Consider the following 22,117-nt stretch of genomic DNA (forward strand, 5'->3'; position numbering starts at 1 on the left):
ATATTTGCGTTTTTGCCATATTTGCGTTTTTGCCATATTCGCATATTTGCCATATTCGCGTTTTTGACATATTCGCGTTTTTGACATATTCGCGTTTTTGACATATTCGCGTTTTTGACATATTCGCGTTTTTGACATATTCGCATTTTTGCCATATTCGCGTTTTTCACATATTTGCGTTTTACCCATATTTGCGTTTTTCCCATATTTGCGTTTTTGCCCTATTTGCGTTTTTCCCATATTTGCGTTTTTCCCATATTTGCGTCTTTCCTATATTTACGTTTTTGCAATACTTGCGTTATTCCCATATTTGCGTTTTTCTCATATTTGCGTTTTTCCCATATTTGCGTTTTTCTCACATTTGTGTTTTTCCCATATTTGCGATTTTCCCATATTTGCGTTTTTCCCATGTTTGCGTTTTTCCCATGTTTGCGTTTTTCCCATGTTTGCGTTTTTCCCATGTTTGCGTTTTTCCCATGTTTGCGTTTTTCCCATATTTGCGGTTTTCCCATATTTGCGGTTTTCCCATATTTGCGGTTTTCCCATATTTGCGGTTTTCCCATATTTGCGGTTTTCCCATATTTGCGGTTTTCCCATATTTGCGTTTTTCCCATATTTGCGTTTTTCCCATATTTGCGTTTTTCCCATATTTGCGTTTTTCCCATATTTGCGTTTTTCCCATATTTGCGATTTGTCGTATTTGCGTTTTTGCCATATTTGCGTTTTTGCCATATTTGCGTTTTTGCCATATTTGCGTTTTTGCCATATTTGCGTTTTCCCCATATTTGCGTTTTCCCCACATTTGCGTTTTCCCCACATTTGCGTTTTCCCCACATTTGCGTTTTCCCCACATTTGCGTTTTCCCCACATTTGCGTTTTCCCCACATTTGCGTTTTTCCCATATTTGCGTTTTTCCCATATTTCCGTTTTTCCCATATTTCCGTTTTTCCCATATTTGCGTTTTTCCCATGTTTACGTTTTCCCATATTTGCGTTTTCCCCATATTTGCGTTTTCCCCATATTTGCGTTTTCCCCGTATTTGCGTTTTCCCCATATTTGCGTTTTCCCCGTATTTGCGTTTTCACCATATTTGCGTTTTCTGCATATTTGCGTTTTCTGCATATTTGAGTTTTTTCCATATTTGCGTTTTTTCCATATTTGCGTTTTTTCCATATTTGCGTTTTTTCCATATTTGCGTTTTTCCCATATTTGCGTTTTTCCCATATTTGCGTTTTTCCCATATTTGCGTTTTTCACATATTTGCGTTTTTCCCATATTTGCGTTTTTCCCATATTTGCGTTTTTGCCTTATTTGCGTCTTTCCCATATTTGCGTTTTTCCCATATTTGCGTTTTTCCCATATTTGCGTTTTTCCCATATTTGCGTTTTTCCCATATTTGCGTTTTTCCCATATTTGCGTTTTTCCCATATTTGCGTTTTTCCCATATTTGCGTTTTTCCCATATTTGCGTTTTTCCCATATTTGCGTTTTTCCCATATTTGCGTTTCTCCCATATTTGCGTTTTTCCCATATTTGCGTCTTTCCTATATTTACGTTTTTGCAATACTTGCGTTATTCCCATATTTGCGTTTTTCTCATATTTGCGTTTTTCCCATATTTGCGTTTTTCTCACATTTGCGTTTTTCCCATATTTGCGATTTTCCCATATTTGCGTTTTTCCCATGTTTGCGTTTTTCCCATGTTTGCGTTTTTCCCATGTTTGCGTTTTTCCCATGTTTGCGTTTTTCCCATATTTGCGTTTTTCCCATATTTGCGTTTTTCCCATATTTGCGTTTTTCCCATATTTGCGTTTTTCCCATATTTGCGTTTTTCCCATATTTGCGTTTTTCCGATATTTGCGTTTTTCCCATATTTGCGATTTGTCATATTTGCGTTTTTGCCATATTTGCGTTTTTGCCATATTTGCGTTTTTGCCATATTTGCGTTTTTGCCATATTTGCGTTTTTGCCATATTTGCGTTTTCCGCATATTTGCGTTTTCCCCATATTTGCGTTTTCCCCGTATTTGCGTTTTCCCCGTATTTGCGTTTTCCCCGTATTTGCGTTTTCCCCATATTTGCGTTTTCTGCATATTTGCGTTTTCTGCATATTTGCGTTTTCCGCATATTTGAGTTTTTTCCATATTTGCCTTTTTTCCATATTTGCGTTTTTTCCATATTTGCGTTCTTCCCATATTTGCGTTTTTCCCATATTTGCGTTTTTCCCATATTTGCGTTTTTCACATATTTGCGTTTTCCCCATATTTGCGTTTTCCCCATATTTGCGTTTTTCCCATATTTGCGATTTGTCATATTTGCGTTTTTGCCATATTTGCGTTTTTGCCATATTTGCGTTTTTGCCATATTTGCGTTTTTGCCATATTTGCGTTTTCCGCATATTTGCGTTTTCCGCATATTTGCGTTTTCCCAATATTTGCGTTTTCCCCGTATTTGCGTTTTCCCCGTATTTGCGTTTTCCCCGTATTTGCGTTTTCCCCGTATTTGCGTTTTCCCCGTATTTGCGTTTTCCCCGTATTTGCGTTTTCCCCGTATTTGCGTTTTCCCCGTATTTGCGTTTTCCCCGTATTTGCGTTTTTCCCATATTAGCGTTTTTCCCATATTAGCGTTTTTCCCATATTTGCGTTTTTCCCATATTTGCGTTTTTCCCATATTTGCGTTTTTCCCATATTTGCGTTTTTCCCATATTTGCGTTTTTCGCATATTTGCGTTTTTGCCACATTTGCGTTTTTGCCATATTTGCGTTTTTCCCATATTTGCGTTTTCGCCATATTTGCGTTTTCCCCATATTTGCGTTTCCCCCACATTTGCGTTTTCCCCACATTTGCGTTTTTCCCATATTTGCGTTTTTCCCATATTTGCGTTTCTCATATATTTCGTGAACCTTTGACTATTCAGACTATGTCCTACCAACCGATTCTTTGCTCTTGTCAAGTTGTACCACAAGTTTATCTTCTCCCATTTTTTTAATTTTTCCCAAATTTGCATTTTTCCCATATTTGTGTTTATCCCATATCTGCGTTTTTCCCATATTTGCGTGTTTGCCTTATTTGCGTTTATCCCATATTTGCGTTTTTCCTATATTTACGTTTTTGCAATACTTGCGTTTTTCCCATATTTGCGTTTTTCCCATATTTGCGTCTTTGCCATATTTGCGTCTTTGCCATATTTGCGTCTTTGCCATATTTGCGTCTTTGCCATATTTGCGTCTTTCCCATATTTGCGTTTTTCCCATATTTGCGTTTTTCCCATATTTGCGTTTTTCCCATATTTGCGTTTTTCCCATATTTGCGTTTTTCCCATATTTGCGTTTTTCCCATATTTGCGTTTTTCCCAAATTTGCATTTTTCCCATATTTGCATTTTTCCCATATTTGTGTTTATCCCATATTTGCGTTTTTCCTATGTTTGCGTTTTTCCCATGTTTGCGTTTTTCCCATGTTTGCGTTTTTCCCATGTTTGCGTTTTTCCCATGTTTGCGTTTTTCCCATGTTTGCGTTTTTCCCATGTTTGCGTTTTTCCCATGTTTGCGTTTTCCCCATATTTGCGTTTTCCCCATATTTGCGTTTTCCCCATATTTGCGTTTTCCCCATATTTGCGTTTTCCCCATATTTGCGTTTTCCCCATATTTGCGTTTTCCCCATATTTGCGTTTTCCCCATATTTGCGTTTTCCCCATATTTGCGTTTTCCCCATATTTGCGTTTTCCCCATATTTGCGTTTTCCCCATATTTGCGTTTTCCCCATATTTGCGTTTTCCCCATATTTGCGTTTTCCCCATATTTGCGTTTTCCCCATATTTGCGTTTTCCCCATATTTGCGTTTTCCCCATATTTGCGTTTTCCCCATATTTGCGTTTTCCCCATATTTGCGTTTTCCCCATATTTGCGTTTTCCCCATATTTGCGTTTTCCCCATATTTGCGTTTTCCCCATATTTGCGTTTTCCCCATATTTGCGTTTTCCCCATATTTGCGTTTTCCCCATATTTGCGTTTTCCCCATATTTGCGTTTTCCCCATATTTGCGTTTTCCCCATATTTGCGTTTTCCCCATATTTGCGTTTTCCCCATATTTGCGTTTTCCCCATATTTGCGTTTTCCCCATATTTGCGTTTTCCCCATATTTGCGTTTCTCATATATTTCGTGAACCTTTGACTATTCTGACTATGTCCTACTAACCGATTCTTTCCTTTTGTCAATTTGTACCACAAGTTTATCTTCTCCCATTTTTGTGTTTTTCCCATATTTGCGTTTTTCCCATATTTGCGTTTTTCCCATATTTGCGTTTTTCCCATATTTGCGTTTTTCCCATATTTGCGTTTTTCCCATATTTGCGTTTTTCCCATATTTGCGTTTTTCCCATATTTGCGTTTTTCCCATATTTGCGTTTTTCCCATGTTTGCGTTTTTCCCATATTTGCGTTTTTCCCATATTTGCGTTTTTCCCATTTTTGCGTTTTTCCCATCTTGGCGTTTTTCCCATATTTGCGATTTTCCCATGTTTGCGTTTTTCCCATATTTTTTTTTTTCCCATATTTGCGTTTTCCCCATATTTGCGTTTTCCCCATATTTGCGTTTTCCCCATATTTGCGTTTTCCCCATATTTGCGTTTTCCCCATATTTGCGTTTTCCCCATATTTGCGTTTTCCCCATATTTGCGTTTTCCCCATATTTGCGTTTTCCCCATATTTGCGTTTACCCCATATTTGCGTTTTCCCCATATTTGCGTTTTCCCCATATTTGCGTTTTCCCCATATTTGCGTTTTCCCCATATTTGCGTTTTCCCCATATTTGCGTTTTCCCCATATTTGCGTTTTCCCCATATTTGCGTTTTCCCCATATTTGCGTTTTCCCCATATTTGCGTTTTCCCCATATTTGCGTTTTCCCCATATTTGCGTTTTCCCCATATTTGCGTTTTCCCCATATTTGCGTTTTCCCCATATTTGCGTTTTCCCCATATTTGCGTTTTCCATATATTTGCGTTTTCCCCATATTTGCGTTTTCCCCATATTTGCGTTTTCCCCATATTTGCGTTTTCCCCATATTTGCGTTTTCCCCATATTTGCGTTTTCCCCATATTTGCGTTTTTCCCATATTTGCGTTTTTCCCATATTTGCGTTTTTCCCATATTTGCGTTTCTCATATATTTCGTGAACCTTTGACTATTCTGACTGTCCTACTAACCGATTCTTTCCTCTTGTCAATTTGTAACACAAGTTTATCTTCTTCCATTTTTGCATTTTTCCCATATTTGTGTTTTTCCCATATTTGTGTTTTTCCCATATTTGCGTTTTTCCCATATTTGCGTTTTTCCCATATTTGCGTTTTTCCCATATTTGCGTTTTTCCCATATTTGCGTTTTTCCCATATTTGCGTTTTTCCCATATTTGCGTTTTTCCCATATTTGCGTTTTTCCCATATTTGCGTTTTTCCCATATTTGCGTTTTTCCCATATTTGCGTTTTTCCCATATTTGCGTTTTTCCCATATTTGCGTTTTTCCCATATTTGCGTTTTTCCCATATTTGCGTTTTTCCCATATTTGCGTTTTTCCCATATTTGCGTTTTTCCCATATTTGCGTTTTTCCCATATTTGCGTTTTTCCCATATTTGCGTTTTTCCCATATTTGCGTTTTTCCCATATTTGCGTTTTTGCCACATTTGCATTTTTGCCACATTTGCATTTTTGCCACATTTGCATTTTTGCCACATTTGCATTTTTGCCATATTTGCGTTTTCCCCACATTTGCGTTTTCCCCACATTTGCGTTTTCCCCACATTTGCGTTTTCCCCACATTTGCGTTTTTCCCATATTTGCGTTTTTCCCATATTTTCGTTTTTCCCATATTTGCGTTTCTCATATATTTAGTGAACCTGTGACTATTCAGACTATGTCCTTCCAACCGATTCTTTCCTCTTGTCAAGTTGTTCCACAAGTTTATTTTCTCCCATATTTGCATTTTCACATATTTGCGTTATTCCCATATTTGCGTTATTCCCATATTTGCGTTTTTCCCATATTTGCTTTTTTCCCATATTTGCGTTTTTCCCATATTTGCGTTTTTCCCATATTTGCGTTTTTCCCATATTTGCGTTTTTACCATATTTGCGTTTTTCCCATATTTGCGTTTTTCCCATATTTGCGTTATTCCCATATTTGCATTACTCCCATATTTGCGTTACTCCAATATTTGCGTTTTTCCCTTATTTGCGTTTTTCCCTTATTTGCGTTTTTCCCTTATTTGCGTTTTTCCCTTATTTGCGTTTTTCCCTTATTTGCGTTTTTCCCTTATTTGCGTTACTCCCATATTTGCGTTTTTTCCATATTCTCGTTTTTGCCATATCCGCATTTTTGCCATATTCACATGTTTGCCACATTCGCGTTTTTGACATATTCGCGTTTTTGACATATTCGCGATTTTGCCATATTCGCGTTTTTGCCATATTCGGGTTTTTCGCATATTCGCGTTTTTCGCATATTCGCGTTTTTCGCATATTCGCGTTTTTCACATATTTGCGTTTTTGCCATATTTTCTTTTTTGCCATATTTGCTTTTTTGCCATATTTGCTTTTTTGATATATTTCCTTTTTTGCCATATTTGCATTTTTTGCATATTTGCTTTTTTCCATACTCTCGTTTTTGCCATATTCACGTTTTTGCCATATTCGCGTCTCTGCCATATTTGCGTTTTTGCCATATTTGCGTTTTTGCCATATTTGCGTTTTTGCCATATTCGCATATTTGCCATATTCGCGTTTTTGACATATTCGCGTTTTTGACATATTCGCGTTTTTGACATATTCGCGTTTTTGACATATTCGCGTTTTTGACATATTCGCATTTTTGCCATATTCGCGTTTTTCACATATTTGCGTTTTACCCATATTTGCGTTTTTCCCATATTTGCGTTTTTGCCCTATTTGCGTTTTTCCCATATTTGCGTTTTTCCCATATTTGCGTCTTTCCTATATTTACGTTTTTGCAATACTTGCGTTATTCCCATATTTGCGTTTTTCTCATATTTGCGTTTTTCCCATATTTGCGTTTTTCTCACATTTGTGTTTTTCCCATATTTGCGATTTTCCCATATTTGCGTTTTTCCCATGTTTGCGTTTTTCCCATGTTTGCGTTTTTCCCATGTTTGCGTTTTTCCCATGTTTGCGTTTTTCCCATGTTTGCGTTTTTCCCATATTTGCGGTTTTCCCATATTTGCGGTTTTCCCATATTTGCGGTTTTCCCATATTTGCGGTTTTCCCATATTTGCGGTTTTCCCATATTTGCGGTTTTCCCATATTTGCGTTTTTCCCATATTTGCGTTTTTCCCATATTTGCGTTTCTCATATATTTCGTGAACCTTTGACTATTCAGACTATGTCCTACCAACCGATTCTTTGCTCTTGTCAAGTTGTACCACAAGTTTATCTTCTCCCATTTTTTTAATTTTTCCCAAATTTGCATTTTTCCCATATTTGTGTTTATCCCATATCTGCGTTTTTCCCATATTTGCGTGTTTGCCTTATTTGCGTTTATCCCATATTTGCGTTTTTCCTATATTTACGTTTTTGCAATACTTGCGTTTTTCCCATATTTGCGTTTTTCCCATATTTGCGTCTTTGCCATATTTGCGTCTTTGCCATATTTGCGTCTTTGCCATATTTGCGTCTTTGCCATATTTGCGTCTTTCCCATATTTGCGTTTTTCCCATATTTGCGTTTTTCCCATATTTGCGTTTTTCCCATATTTGCGTTTTTCCCATATTTGCGTTTTTCCCATATTTGCGTTTTTCCCATATTTGCGTTTTTCCCATATTTGCGTTTTTCGCATATTTGCGTTTTTCCCATATTTGCGTTTTTCCCATATTTGCGTTTTTCCCATATTTGCGTTTTTCCCATATTTGCGTTTTTCCCATATTTGCGTTTTTCCCATATTTGCGTTTTTCCCATATTTGCGTTTTTCCCATATTTGCGTTTTTCCCATATTTGCGGTTTTCCCATATTTGCGTTTTTCCCATATTTGCGTTTTTCCCATATTTGCGTTTTTCCCATATTTGCGTTTTTCCCATATTTGCGTTTTTCCCATATTTGCGTTTTTCCCATATTTGCGTTTTTCCCATATTTGCGTTTTTCCGATATTTGCGTTTTTCCCATATTTGCGATTTGTCATATTTGCGTTTTTGCCATATTTGCGTTTTTGCCATATTTGCGTTTTTGCCATATTTGCGTTTTCCGCATATTTGCGTTTTCCGCATATTTGCGTTTTCCCCATATTTGCGTTTTCCCCATATTTGCGTTTTCCCCATATTTGCGTTTTCCCCACATTTGCGTTTTCCCCACATTTGCGTTTTCCCCACATTTGCGTTTTCCCCACATTTGCGTTTTCCCCACATTTGCGTTTTCCCCACATTTGCGTTTTCCCCACATTTGCGTTTTTCCCATATTTGCGTTTTTCCCATATTTGCGTTTCTCATATATTTCGTGAACCTTTGACTATTCAGACTATGTCCTACCAACCGATTCTTTCCTCTTGTCAAGTTGTACCACAAGTTTATCTTCTCCCATTTTTTTAATTTTTCCCAAATTTGCATTTTTCCCATATTTGTGTTTATCCCATATTTGCGTTTTTCCCATGTTTGCGTTTTTCCCATGTTTGCGTTTTTCCCATGTTTACGTTTTTCCCATATTTGCGTTTTTCCCATATTTCCGTTTTTCCCATATTTCCATTTTTCCCATATTTCCGTTTTTCCCATATTTGCGTTTTCCCCATATTTGCGTTTTCCCCATATTTGCGTTTTCCCCATATTTGCGTTTTCCCCATATTTGCGTTTTCCCCATATTTGCGTTTTCCCCATATTTGCGTTTTCCCCGTATTTGCGTTTTCCCCGTATTTGCGTTTTCCCCGTATTTGCGTTTTCCCCGTATTTGCGTTTTCCCCATATTTGCGTTTTCCCCATATTTGCGTTTTCCCCATATTTGCGTTTTCCGCATATTTGCGTTTTCTGCATATTTGAGTTTTTTCCATATTTGCGTTTTTCCCATATTTGCGTTTTTCCCATATTTGCGTTTTTCCCATATTTGCGTTTTTCCCATATTTGCGTTTTTCCCATATTTGCGTTTTTCCCATATTTGCGTTTTTCCCATATTTGCGTTTTTCCCATATTTGCGTTTTTCCCATATTTGCGTTTTTCCCATATTTGCGTTTTTCCCATATTTGCGTTTTTCCCATATTGGCGTTTTTCCCAAATTTGCATTTTTCCCAAATTTGCATTTTTCCCATATTTGTGTTTATCCCATATTTGCGTTTTTCCTATGTTTGCGTTTTTCCCATGTTTGCGTTTTTCCCATGTTTGCGTTTTTCCCATGTTTGCGTTTTTCCCATGTTTGCGTTTTTCCCATGTTTGCGTTTTTCCCATGTTTGCGTTTTTCCCATGTTTGCGTTTTTCCCATGTTTGCGTTTTTCCCATATTTGCGTTTTCCCCATATTTGCGTTTTCCCCATATTTGCGTTTTCCCCATATTTGCGTTTTCCCCATATTTGCGTTTTCCCCATATTTGCGTTTTCCCCATATTTGCGTTTTCCCCATATTTGCGTTTTCCCCATATTTGCGTTTTCCCCATATTTGCGTTTTCCCCATATTTGCGTTTTCCCCATATTTGCGTTTTCCCCATATTTGCGTTTTCCCCATATTTGCGTTTTCCCCATATTTGCGTTTTCCCCATATTTGCGTTTTCCCCATATTTGCGTTTTCCCCATATTTGCGTTTTCCCCATATTTGCGTTTTCCCCATATTTGCGTTTTCCCCATATTTGCGTTTTCCCCATATTTGCGTTTTCCCCATATTTGCGTTTTCCCCATATTTGCGTTTTCCCCATATTTGCGTTTTCCCCATATTTGCGTTTTCCCCATATTTGCGTTTTCCCCATATTTGCGTTTTCCCCATATTTGCGTTTCTCATATATTTCGTGAACCTTTGACTATTCTGACTATGTCCTACTAACCGATTCTTTCCTTTTGTCAATTTGTACCACAAGTTTGTCTTCTCCCATTTTTGTGTTTTTCCCATATTTGAGTTTTTCCCATATTTGCGTTTTTCCCATATTTGCGTTTTTCCCATATTTGCGTTTTTCCCATATTTGCGTTTTTCCCATATTTGCGTTTTTCCCATATTTGCGTTTTTCCCATATTTGCGACTTGTCATATTTGCGTTTTTGCCATATTTGCGTTTTTGCCATATTTGCGTTTTTGCCATATTTGCGTTTTCCCCATATTTGCGTGTTCCCTATATTTGCATTTTCCCCATATTTGCGTTTTCCCCATATTTGCGTTTTCCCCATATTTGCGTTTTCCCCATATTTGCGTTTTCCCCATATTTGCGTTTTCCCCACATTTGCGTTTTCCCCACATTTGTGTTTTCCCCACATTTGCGTTTTCCCCACATTTGCGTTTTCCCCACATTTGCGTTTTCCCCACATTTGCGTTTTCCCCACATTTGCGTTTTCCCACCATTTGCGTTTTCCCCACATTTGCGTTTTCCCCACATTTGCGTTTTCCCCACATTTGCGTTTTCCCCACATTTGCGTTTTCCCCACATTTGCGTTTTTCCCACATTTGCGTTTTTCCCATATTTGCGTTTTTCCCATATTTGCGTTTTGCCCATTTTTGCGTTTCTCATATATTTCGTGAACCTTTGACTATTCAGACTATGTCCTACCAACCGATTCTTTCCTCTTGTCAAGTTGTACAACAAGTTTATCTTCTCCCATATTTGCATTCTCACATATTTGCGTTTTTCCCATATTTGCGTTATTCCCATATTTGCGTTTTTCCCATATTTGCTTTTTTCCCATAATTGCGTTCCTCCCATATTTGCGTTTTTCCCATTTTTGCGTTTTTCCCATATTTGCGTTTTTCCCATATTTGCTTTTTTCCCATATTTGCGTTTCTTATATATTTCGTGAACCTTTCACTATTCAGACCATGTCCTACCAACCGATTCTTTCCTCTTGTCAAGTTGTACCACAAGTTTATCTTCTACCATTTTTTTAATTTTTCCCAAATTTGTATTTTTCCCATATTTGTGTTTATCCCATATTTGCGTTTTTCCCATTTTTGCGTTTTTCCCATATTTGCGTTTTTCCCATATTTGCGTTTTTCCCATATTTGCGTTTTTCCCATATTTGCGATCTCCTCATATTTGCGATTTTACCATATTTGCGTTTTTCTCATATTTTCGTTTTTCCCATATTTGCGATTTTCCCATATTTGCGTTTTCCCCATATTTGCGTTTTCCCCGTATTTGCGTTTTCCCCGTATTTGCGTTTTCCCCGTATTTGCGTTTCCCCGTATTTGCGTTTTCCCTGTATTTGCGTTTTCCCCGTATTTGCGTTTTCCCCGTATTTGCGTTTTCCCCGTATTTGCGATTTCCCCATATTTGCGTTTTTCCCATATTTGCGTTTTTCCCACATTTGCGTTTTTCCCACATTTGCGTTTTTCCCACATTTGCGTTTTTCCCATATTTGCGTTTCTCATATTTGCGTTTCTTATATATTTCGTGAACCTTTGACTATTCAGACCATGTCCTACCAACCGATTCTTTCCTCTTGTCAAGTTGTACCACAAGTTTATCTTCTACCATTTTTTTAATTTTTCCCAAATTTGTATTTTTCCCATATTTGTGTTTATCCCATTTTTGCGATTTTCCAATGTTTGCGTTATTCCAATATTTGCGTTCTCCCCACATTTGCGTTTTCCCCACATTTGCGTTTTCCCCACATTTGCGTTTTTCCCACATTTGCGTTTTTCCCATATTTGCGTTTCTCATATATATCGTGAACCTTTGAATATTCAGACTATGTCCTACCAACCGATTCTTTCCTCTTGTCAAGTTGTACCACAAGTTTATCTTCTCCCATATTTGCATTTTCACATATTTGCGTTATTCCCATATTTGCGTTTTTCCCATATTTGCTTTTTTCCCATATTTGCGTTCCTCCCATATTTGCGTTTTTCCCATATTTGCGTTTTTCCCATATTTGCGTTTTTCCCATATTTGCTTTTTTCCCATATTTGCGTTTCTCATATATTTCGTGAACCTTTGACTATTCAGACTATGTCCTACCAACCGATTCTTTCCTCTTGTCAAGTTGTACCACAAGTTTATCTTCTCCCATTTTTTTAATTTTTCCCAAATTTGCATTTTTCCCATATTTGTGTTTATCCCATATTTGCGTTTTTCCCATGTTTGCGTTTTTCCCATGTTTGCGTTTTTCCCATGTTTACGTTTTTCCCATATTTGCGTTTTTCCCATATTTCCGTTTTTCCCATATTTCCATTTTTCCCATATTTCCGTTTTTCCCATATTTGCGTTTTCCCCATATTTGCGTTTTCCCCATATTTGCGTTTTCCCCATATTTGCGTTTTCCCCATATTTGCGTTTTCCCCATATTTGCGTTTTCCCCATATTTGCGTTTTCCCCATATTTGCGTTTTCCCCATATTTGCGTTTTCCCCGTATTTGCGTTTTCCCCGTATTTGCGTTTTCCCTGTATTTGCGTTTTCCCCATATTTGCGTTTTCCCCATATTTGCGTTTTCCCCATATTTGCGTTTTCAGCATATTTGCGTTTTCCGCATATTTGAGTTTTTTCCATATTTGCGTTTTTCCCATATTTGCGTTTTTCCCATATTTGCGTTTTTCCCATATTTGCGTTTTTCCCATATTTGCGTTTTTCCCATATTTGCGTTTTTCCCATATTTGCGTTTTTCCCATATTTGCGTTTTTCCCATATTTGCGTTTTTCCCATATTGGCGTTTTTCCCAAATTTGCATTTTTCCCAAATTTGCATTTTTCCCATATTTGTGTTTATCCCATATTTGCGTTTTACCTATGTTTGCGTTTTTCCCATGTTTGCGTTTTTCCCATGTTTGCGTTTTTCCCATGTTTGCGTTTTTCCCATGTTTGCGTTTTTCCCATGTTTGCGTTTTTCCCATGTTTGCGTTTTTCCCATGTTTGCGTTTTCCCCATATTTGCGTTTTCCCCATATTTGCGTTTTCCCCATATTTGCGTTTTCCCCATATTTGCGTTTTCCCCATATTTGCGTTTTCCCCATATTTGCGTTTTCCCCATATTTGCGTTTTCCCCATATTTGCGTTTTCCCCATATTTGCGTTTTCCCCATATTTGCGTTTTCCCCATATTTGCGTTTTCCCCATATTTGCGTTTTCCCCATATTTGCGTTTTCCCCATATTTGCGTTTTCCCCATATTTGCGTTTTCCCCATATTTGCGTTTTCCCCATAGTTGCGTTTTCCCCATATTTGCGTTTTCCCCATATTTGCGTTTTCCCCATATTTGCGTTTTCCCCATATTTGCGTTTTCCCCATATTTGCGTTTTCCCCATATTTGCGTTTCTCATATATTTCGTGAACCTTTGACTATTCTGACTATGTCCTACTAACCGATTCTTTCCTTTTGTCAATTTGTACCACAAGTTTATCTTCTCCCATTTTTGTGTTTTTCCCATATTTGAGTTTTTCCCATATTTGCGTTTTTCCCATATTTGCGTTTTTCCCATATTTGCGTTTTTCCCATATTTGCGTTTTTCCCATATTTGCGTTTTTCCCATATTTGCGTTTTTCCCATATTTGCGTTTTTCCCATTTTTGCGACTTGTCATATTTGCGTTTTTGCCATATTTGCGTTTTTGCCATATTTGCGTTTTTGCCATATTTGCGTTTTCCCCATATTTGCGTTTTCCCTATATTTGCATTTTCCCCATATTTGCGTTTTCCCCATATTTGCGTTTTCCCCATATTTGCGTTTTCCCCATATTTGCGTTTTCCCCACATTTGCGTTTTCCCCACATTTGCGTTTTCCCCACATTTGCGTTTTCCCCACATTTGCGTTTTCCCCACATTTGCGTTTTCCCCACATTTGCGTTTTCCCCACATTTGCGTTTTCCCACCATTTGCGTTTTCCCCACATTTGCGTTTTCCCCACATTTGCGTTTTCCCCACATTTGCGTTTTCCCCACATTTGCGTTTTCCCCACATTTGCGTTTTCCCCACATTTGCGTTTTTCCCACATTTGCGTTTTTCCCATATTTGCGTTTTGCCCATTTTTGCGTTTCTCATATATTTCGTGAACCTTTGACTATTCAGACCATGTCCTACCAACCGATTCTTTCCTCTTGTCAAGTTGTACCACAAGTTTATCTTCTACCATTTTTTTAATTTTTCCCAAATTTGTATTTTTCCCATATTTGTGTTTATCCCATATTTGCGTTTTTCCCATTTTTGCGTTTTTCCCATATTTGCGTTTTTCCCATATTTGCGTTTTTCCCATATTTGCGTTTTTCCCATATTTGCAATCTCCTCATATTTGCGATTTTACCATATTTGCGTTTTTCTCATATTTTCGTTTTTCCCATATTTGCGATTTTCCCATATTTGCGTTTTCCCCATATTTGCGTTTTCCCCGTATTTGTGTTTTCCCCGTATTTGCGTTTCCCCGTATTTGCGTTTCCCCGTATTTGCGTTTTCCCCGTATTTGCGTTTTCCCCGTATTTGCGTTTTCCCCGTATTTGCGTTTTCCCCGTATTTGCGTTTTCCCCGTATTTGCGATTTCCCCATATTTGCGTTTTTCCCATATTTGCGTTTTTCCCATATTTGCGTTTTTCCCATATTTGCGTTTTTCCCATATTTGCGTTTTTCCCATATTTGCATTTTTCCCATATTTGCGTTTTTCCCATATTTGCGTTTTTCCCATATTTGCGTTTTTCCCATATTTGCGTTTTTCCCTTATTTGCGTTTTTCCCATATTTGCGTTTTTCCCATATTTGCGTTTTTCCCATATTTGCGTTTTTCCCATATTTGCGTTTTTCCCATATTTGCGTTTTTCCCAAATTTGCGTTTTTCCCAAATTTGCGTTTTTCCCATATTTGCGTTTTTCCCATATTTGCGTTTTTCCCATATTTGCGTTTTTCCCATATTTGCGTTTTTCCCATATTTGCGTTTTTCCCATATTTTTTGTTATCCTTTGACTATTCTGACTATGTCCTACCAACCGATTCTTTCCTCTTGTCAAGTTGTACCACAAGTTTATCTTCTCCCATTTTTGCATTTTTCCCATATTTGCGTTTTTCCCATATTTGCGTTTTTCCATATTTGCGATTTGTCATATTTGCGATTTGCCATATTTGCGTTTTTGCCATATTTGCGTTTTTCCCAAATTTGCGTTTTTCCCTAATTTGCGTTTTTCCCTAATTTGCGTTTTTCCCTAATTTGCGTTTTTCCCAAATTTGCGTTTTTCCCAAATTTGCGTTTTAACCATATTTGAGTTTTTCCCATATTTGCGTTTTTCCCATATCAGCGTTTTTCCCATATCAGCGTTTTTCCCATTTTTGCGTTTTTCCCATATCAGCGTTTTTCCCATATCAGCGTTTTTCCCATATCTGCGTTTTTCCCATATTTGCGTTTTTCCCATGTTTGCGTCTTTGACTTATTTGCGTCTTTGCTATATTTGCTATGTATCACAAGTTTATCTTCTCCCATATTTGCATTTTTCCCATATTTGCGTTTTTTCCATTTTTGCGTTTTTCCCATTTTTGCGATTTTCCAATGTTTGCGTTATTCCAATATTTGCGTTCTCCCCACATTTGCGTTTTCCCCACATTTGCGTTTTCCCCACATTTGCGTTTTTCCCACATTTGCGTTTTTCCCATATTTGCGTTTCTCATATATATCGTGAACCTTTGACTATTCAGACTATGTCCTACCAACCGATTCTTTCCTCTTGTCAAGTTGTACCACAAGTTTATCTTCTCCCATATTTGCATTTTCACATATTTGCGTTATTCCCATATTTGCGTTTTTCCCATATTTGCTTTTTTCCCATATTTGCGTTCCTCCCATATTTGCGTTTTTCCCATATTTGCGTTTTTCCCATATTTGCGTTTTTCCCATATTTGCGTTTTTCCCATATTTGCTTTTTTCCCATATTTGCGTTTCTCATATATTTCGTGAACCTTTGACTATTCAGACCATGTCCTACCAACCGATTCTTTCCTCTTGTCAAGTTGTACCACAAGTTTATCTTCTCCCACTTTTTTAATTTTTCCCAAATTTGCATTTTTCCCATATTTGTGTTTATCCCATATTTGCGTTTTTCCCATATTTTCGTTTTTGCCTTATTTGCGTTTATTACATATTTGCGTTTTTCCTATATTTACGTTTTTGCAATACTTGCGTGTTTCCCATATTTGCGTTTATCCCATGTTTGCGTTATTCCAATATTTGCGTTATTCCGATATTTGCGTTTTTCCGATATTTGCGTTTTTCCGATATATGCGTTTTACCGATATTTGCGTTTTTCCCATATTTTCATTTTCCCCATATTTGCGTTTTCCCCATATTAGCGTTTTCCATATATTTGCGTTTTTCCCGTATTTGCGTCTTTCCCGTATTTGCGTCTTTGCCATATTTGCGTCTTTCCCATATTTGCGTCTTTCCCATATTTGCGTCTTTCCCATATTTGCGTCTTTCCCATATTTGCGTTTTTCCCATATTTGCGTTTTTCCCATATTTGCGTTTTTCCCGTATTTGCGTTTGTCCCATATTTGCGTATTTCCAGTATTTCCGTTTTCCCCATATTTGCATTTTCCCCATATTTGCGTTTTCCCCATATTTGCGTTTTAACCATATTTGCGCTTTCCCCATATTTGCGCTTTCCCCATATTTGCGCTTTCCCCATATTTACGTTTTCCCCATATTTGCGTTTTCCCCATATTTGCGTTTTCCCCATATTTGCGTTTTCCCCATCTTTGCGTTTTCCCCATCTTTGCGTTTTCCCCATCTTTGCGTTTTCCCCATATTTGCGTTTTCCCCATATTTGCGTTTTCCCCATATTTGCGTTTTTCCCATATTTGCGTTTTCCCCATATTTGCATTTTCCCCATATTTGCGTTTTCCCCATATTTGCGTTTTCCCCATATTTGCGTTTTCCCCATATTTGCGTTTTCCCCATATTTGCGTTTTCCCCATATTTGTGTTTTCCCCATATTTGCGTTTTCCCCATATTTGCGTTTTCCCCATATTTGCGTTTTCCCTATATTTGCGTTTTCCCTATATTTGCGTTTTCCCTATATTTGCGTTTTCCCCATATTTGCGTTTTCCCCATATTTGCGTTTTCCCCATATTTGCGTTTTCCCCATATTTGCGTTTTCCCCATATTTGCGTTTTCCCCATATTTGCGTTTTCCCCATATTTGCGTTTTTCCCATATTTGCGTTTTTCCCATATTTGCGTTTTTCCCATATTTGCGTTTTTCCCATATTTGCGTTTTTCCCATATTTGCGTTTTTCCCATATTTGCGTTTTTCCCATATTTGCGTTTTTCCCATATTTGCGTTCCTCCCATATTTGCGTTTTTCCCATATTTGCGTTTTTCCCATATTTGCGTTTTTCCCATATTTGCGTTTTTCCCATATTTGCGTTTTTCCCATATTTGCTTTTTTCCCATATTTGCGTTTCTCATATATTTCGTGAACCTTTGACTATTCAGACCATGTCCTACCAACCGATTCTTTCCTCTTGTCAAGTTGTACCACAAGTTTATCTTCTCCCACTTTTTTAATTTTTCCCAAATTTGCATTTTTCCCATATTTGTGTTTATCCCATATTTGCGTTTTTCCCATATTTTCGTTTTTGCCTTATTTGCGTTTATCCCATATTTGCGTTTTTCCTATATTTACGTTTTTGCAATACTTGCGTGTTTCCCATATTTGCGTTTTTCCCATGTTTGCGTTATTCCCATGTTTGCGTTATTCCAATATTTGCGTTTTTCCGATATTTGCGTTTTTCCGATATTTGCGTTTTACCGATATTTGCGTTTTTCCCATATTTTCATTTTCCCCATATTTGCGTTTTCCCCATATTAGCGTTTTCCATATATTTGCGTTTTTCCCGTGTTTGCATCTTTCCCATATTTGCGTCTTTCAAATATTTGCGTCTTTGCCATATTTGCGCCTTTCCCATATTTGCGTTTTTCCCATATTTGCGTTTTTCCCATATTTGCGTTTTTCCCATATTTGCGTTTTTCCCATATTTGCGTTTTTCCCATATTTGCGTTTTTCCCATATTTGCGTTTTTCCCGTATTTGCGTTTGTCCCATATTTGCGTATTTCCAGTATTTCCGTTTCCCCATATTTGCGTTTTCCCCATATTTGCGTTTTCCCCATATTTGCGTTTTAACCATATTTGCGCTTTCCCCATATTTGCGCTTTCCCCATATTTGCGTTTTCCCCATCTTTGCGTTTTCCCCATCTTTGCGTTTTCCCCATCTTTGCGTTTTCCCCATATTTGCGTTTTCCCCATATTTGCGTTTTCCCCATATTTGCGTTTTCCCCATATTTGCGTTTTTCCCATATTTGCATTTTCCCCATATTTGCGTTTTCCCCATATTTGCGTTTTCCCCATATTTGCGTTTTTCCCATATTTGCGTTTTTCCCATATTTGCGTTTTCCCCATATTTGCATTTTCCCCATATTTGCGTTTTCCCCATATTTGCGTTTTCCCCATATTTGCGTTTTCCCCATATTTGCGTTTTCCCCATATTTGCGTTTTCCCCATATTTGCGTTTTCCCCATATTTGCGTTTTCCCCATATTTTCGTTTTCCCCATATTTGCGTTTTCCCTATATTTGCGTTTTCCCTATATTTGCGTTTTCCCTATATTTGCGTTTTCCCTATATTTGCGTTTTCCCCATATTTGCATTTTCCCCGTATTTGCGTTTTCCCCATATTTGCGTTTTCCCCATATTTGCGTTTCCCCCATATTTGCGTTTCCCCCATATTTGCGTTTTCCCCATATTTGCGTTTTCCCCATATTTGCGTTTTCCCCATATTTGCGTTTTCCCCATATTTGCGTTTTCCCCATATTTGCGTTTTCCCCATTTTTGCGTTTTCCCCATATTTGCGTTTTCCCCATATTTGCGTTTTCCCCATATTTGCGTTTTCCCCATATTTGCGTTTTCCAAATATTTGCGTTTTCCCCATATTTGTGTTTGCCCATAATTGCGTTTTCCCCATATTTGCATTTTCCCCATATTTGCGTTTTCCCCATATTTGCGTTTTCCCCATATTTGCGTTTTCCCCATAATTGCGTTTTCCCCATATTTGCGTTTTCCCCATAATTGCGTTTTCCCCATAATTGCGTTTTCCCCTTAATTGCGTTTTCCCCATAATTGCGTTTTCCCCATAATTGCGTTTTCCCCATAATTGCGTTTTCCCCATAATTGCGTTTTCTCCATAATTGCGTTTTCCCCATAATTGCGTTTTCCCCATAATTGCGTTTTCCCCATAATTGCGTTTTCTCAATATTTGCGTTTTCCGCATATTTGCGTTTTCCCCATATTTGCGTTTTCCCCATATTTGCGTTTTCCCCATATTTGCGTTTTCCCCATATTTGCGTTTTCCCCATATTTGCGTTTTCCCCATATTTGCGTTTTCCCCATATTTGCGTTTTCCCCATATTTGCGTTTTCCCCATATTTGCGTTTTCCCCATATTTGCGTTTTCCCCATATTTGCGTTTTCCCCATATTTGCGTTTTCCCCATATTTGCGTTTTCCCCATGTTAGCGTTTTCCCCATGTTTGCGATTTTCCCATATTTGCGATTTTCCCATATTTGCGTTTTTCCCATATTTGCGTTTTTCCCATATTTGCGTTTTTCCCATATTTGCGTTTTTCCCATATTTGCGTTTTTCCCATATTTGCGTTTTTCCCATATTTGCGTTTTTCCCATATTTGCGTTTTTCCCATATTTGCGTTTTTCCCATATTTGCGGTTTTCCCATATTTGCGGTTTTCCCATATTTGCGGTTTTCCCATATTTGCGGTTTTCCCATATTTGTGGTTTTCCCATATATTTCGTGAACCTTTGACTATTCAGACTATGTCCTACCAACCGATTCTTTCCTCTTGTCAAGTTGTACCACAATTTTATCTTCTCCCATTTTTGCATTTTCACATATTTGCGTTTTTCCCATATTTGCGTTATTCCCATATTTGCGTTTTCCCCATATTAGCGTTTTCCATATATTTGCGTTTTTCCCGTATTTGCGTCTTTGCCATATTTGCGTCTTTGCCATATTTGCGTTTTTCCCATATTTGCGTTTTTCCCATATTTGCGTTTTTCCCATATTTGCGTTTTTCCCATATTTGCGTTTTTCCCGTATTTGCGTTTGTCCCATATTTGCGTATTTCCAGTATTTCCGTTTTCCCCATATTTGCGTTTTCCCCATATTTGCGTTTTACCCATATTTGCGTTTTCCCCATATTTGCGTTTTCCCCATATTTGCGTTTTCCCCATATTTGCGTTTTCCCCATATTTGCGTTTTCCCCATATTTGCGTTTTCCCCATATTTGCGTTTTCCCCATATTTGCGTTTTCCCCATATTTGCGTTTTCCCCATGTTAGCGTTTATCCCATATTTGCGTTTTCCCCATATTTGCGTTTTCCCCATATTTGCGTTTTCCCCATATTTGCGATTTTCCCATATTTGCGTTTTTCCCATATTTGCGTTTTTCCCATATTTGCGTTTTTCCCATATTTGCGTTTTTCCCATATTTGCGTTTTTCCCATATTTGCGTTTTTCCCATATTTGCGTTTTTCCCATATTTGCGGTTTTCCCATATTTGCGGTTTTCCCATATTTGCGGTTTTCCCATATATCTCGTGAACCTTTGACTATTCAGACTATGTCCTACCAACCGATTCTTTCCTCTTGTCAAGTTGTACCACAATTTTATCTTCTCCCATTTTTGCATTTTCACATATTTGCGTTTTTCCCGTATTTGCGTTATTCCCATATTTGCGTTTTTCCCATATTTGCTTTTTTCCCATATTTGCGTTCCTCCCATATTTGCGTTTTTCCCATATTTGCGCTTTCCCCATATTTGCGTTTTCCCCATATTTGCGTTTTCCCCATATTTGCGTTTTCCCCATATTTGCGTTTTCCCCATCTTTGCGTTTTCCCCATCTTTGCGTTTTCCCCATCTTTGCGTTTTCCCCATCTTTGCGTTTTCCCCATCTTTGCGTTTTCCCCATATTTTCGTTTTCCCCATATTTTCGTTTTCCCCATATTTGCGTTATCCCCATATTTGCGTTTTCCCCATATTTGCGTTTTTCCCATATTTGCGTTTTCCCCATATTTGCGTTTTCCCCATATTTGCGTTTTCCCCATATTAGCGTTTTCCCCATATTTGCGTTTTCCCCATATTTGCGTTTACCCCATATTTGCGTTTTCCCCATATTTGCGTTTTCCCCATATTTGCGTTTTCCCCATATTTGCGTTTTCCCCATATTTGCGTTTTCCCCATATTTGCGTTTTCCCCATATTTGCGTTTTCCCCATATTTGCGTTTTCCCTATATTTGCGTTTTCCCTATATTTGCGTTTTCCCTATATTTGCGTTTTCCCCATATTTGCGTTTTCCCCATATTTGCGTTTTCCCCATATTTGCGTTTTCCCCATATTTGCGTTTTCCCCATATTTGCGTTTTCCCCATTTTTGCGTTTTCCCCATTTTTGCGTTTTCCCCATATTTGCGTTTTCCCCATATTTGCGTTTTCCCCATATTTGCGTTTTCCCCATATTTGCGTTTTCCCCATATTTGCGTTTTCCCCATATTTGCGTTTTCCCCATATTTGCGTTTTCCCCATAATTGCGTTTTCCCCATAATTGCGTTTTCCCCATAATTGCGTTTTCCCCATAATTGCGTTTTCCCCATATTTGCGTTTTCCCCATATTTGCGTTTTCCCCATATTTGCGTTTTCCCCATATTTGCGTTTTCCCCATAATTGCGTTTTCCCCATAATTGCGTTTTCCCCATAATTGCGTTTTCCCCATAATTGCGTTTTCCCCATAATTGCGTTTTCCCCATAATTGCGTTTTCCCCATAATTGCGTTTTCCCCATAATTGCGTTTTCCCCATATTTGCGTTTTCCCCATATTTGCGTTTTCCCCATAGTTGCGTTTTCCCCATATTTGCGTTTTCCCCATAGTTGCGTTTTCCCCATAGTTGCGTTTTCCCCATATTTGCGTTTTCCCCATATTTGCGTTTTCCC

The 22,117-nt window shown here is 37.9% G+C and overlaps 5 protein-coding genes across 5 annotated transcripts; all 5 read right to left on the reverse strand.

Annotated features, from left to right (window-relative positions):
• Positions 1 to 221: 221 nt before the first annotated feature.
• On the reverse strand, positions 222 to 953 carry LOC126183956 (LWamide neuropeptides-like). Its single transcript, XM_049926305.1, has one exon. It carries the CDS (start codon positions 951 to 953, stop codon positions 222 to 224), a length of 732 nt encoding a protein of 243 aa, XP_049782262.1.
• A 15,460-nt stretch (positions 954 to 16,413) lies between these two features.
• On the reverse strand, positions 16,414 to 17,058 carry LOC126183957 (uncharacterized). Its single transcript, XM_049926306.1, has one exon. It carries the CDS (start codon positions 17,056 to 17,058, stop codon positions 16,414 to 16,416), a length of 645 nt encoding a protein of 214 aa, XP_049782263.1.
• Positions 17,059 to 17,900: 842 nt separating this feature from the next.
• On the reverse strand, positions 17,901 to 18,677 carry LOC126183958 (uncharacterized). The gene has a single exon (XM_049926307.1). The coding sequence runs from the start codon at positions 18,675 to 18,677 to the stop codon at positions 17,901 to 17,903; it is 777 nt and encodes a 258-aa protein (XP_049782264.1).
• A 47-nt stretch (positions 18,678 to 18,724) lies between these two features.
• On the reverse strand, positions 18,725 to 19,900 carry LOC126183959 (LWamide neuropeptides-like). The gene has a single exon (XM_049926309.1). It carries the CDS (start codon positions 19,898 to 19,900, stop codon positions 18,725 to 18,727), a length of 1,176 nt encoding a protein of 391 aa, XP_049782266.1.
• A 567-nt stretch (positions 19,901 to 20,467) lies between these two features.
• Positions 20,468 to 21,406, reverse strand: LOC126183960 (LWamide neuropeptides-like). Its single transcript, XM_049926310.1, has 2 exons — positions 20,792 to 21,406; positions 20,468 to 20,734 (listed from the first exon to the last, which is right to left on the reverse strand). The coding sequence occupies exons 1-2, from the start codon at positions 21,404 to 21,406 to the stop codon at positions 20,468 to 20,470; spliced, it is 882 nt and encodes a 293-aa protein (XP_049782267.1).
• Positions 21,407 to 22,117: the final 711 nt, after the last annotated feature.

The sequence above is a fragment of the Schistocerca cancellata genome, chromosome 4 (genome assembly GCF_023864275.1).
Source record: "Schistocerca cancellata isolate TAMUIC-IGC-003103 chromosome 4, iqSchCanc2.1, whole genome shotgun sequence".
Lineage (NCBI taxonomy): Eukaryota > Metazoa > Arthropoda > Insecta > Orthoptera > Acrididae > Schistocerca > Schistocerca cancellata.

What these genes read in the sequence shown, in the direction of transcription:
- LOC126183956 (XM_049926305.1), bottom strand. Translation starts at nt 953, where the DNA reads ATGGGAAAAACGGAAATATGGGAAAAACGGAAATATGGGAAAAACGCA.
- LOC126183957 (XM_049926306.1), bottom strand. Translation starts at nt 17,058, where the DNA reads ATGGGGAAAACACAAATATGGGGAAAACGCAAATATGGGGAAAACGCA.
- LOC126183958 (XM_049926307.1), bottom strand. Translation starts at nt 18,677, where the DNA reads ATGGGGAAAACGAAAATATGGGGAAAACGCAAATATGGGGAAAACGCA.
- LOC126183959 (XM_049926309.1), bottom strand. Translation starts at nt 19,900, where the DNA reads ATGGGAAAACCGCAAATATGGGAAAACCGCAAATATGGGAAAACCGCA.
- LOC126183960 (XM_049926310.1), bottom strand. Translation starts at nt 21,406, where the DNA reads ATGGGGAAAACGCAAATATGGGGAAAACGCAAATATGGGGAAAACGCA. An exon ending in TGGGAGAAGATAAAATTGTG is followed by an intron (nt 20,735 to 20,791) that starts GTACAACTTGAC and finishes GAATAGTCAAAG; the next exon opens with GTTCACGAGATATATGGGAA.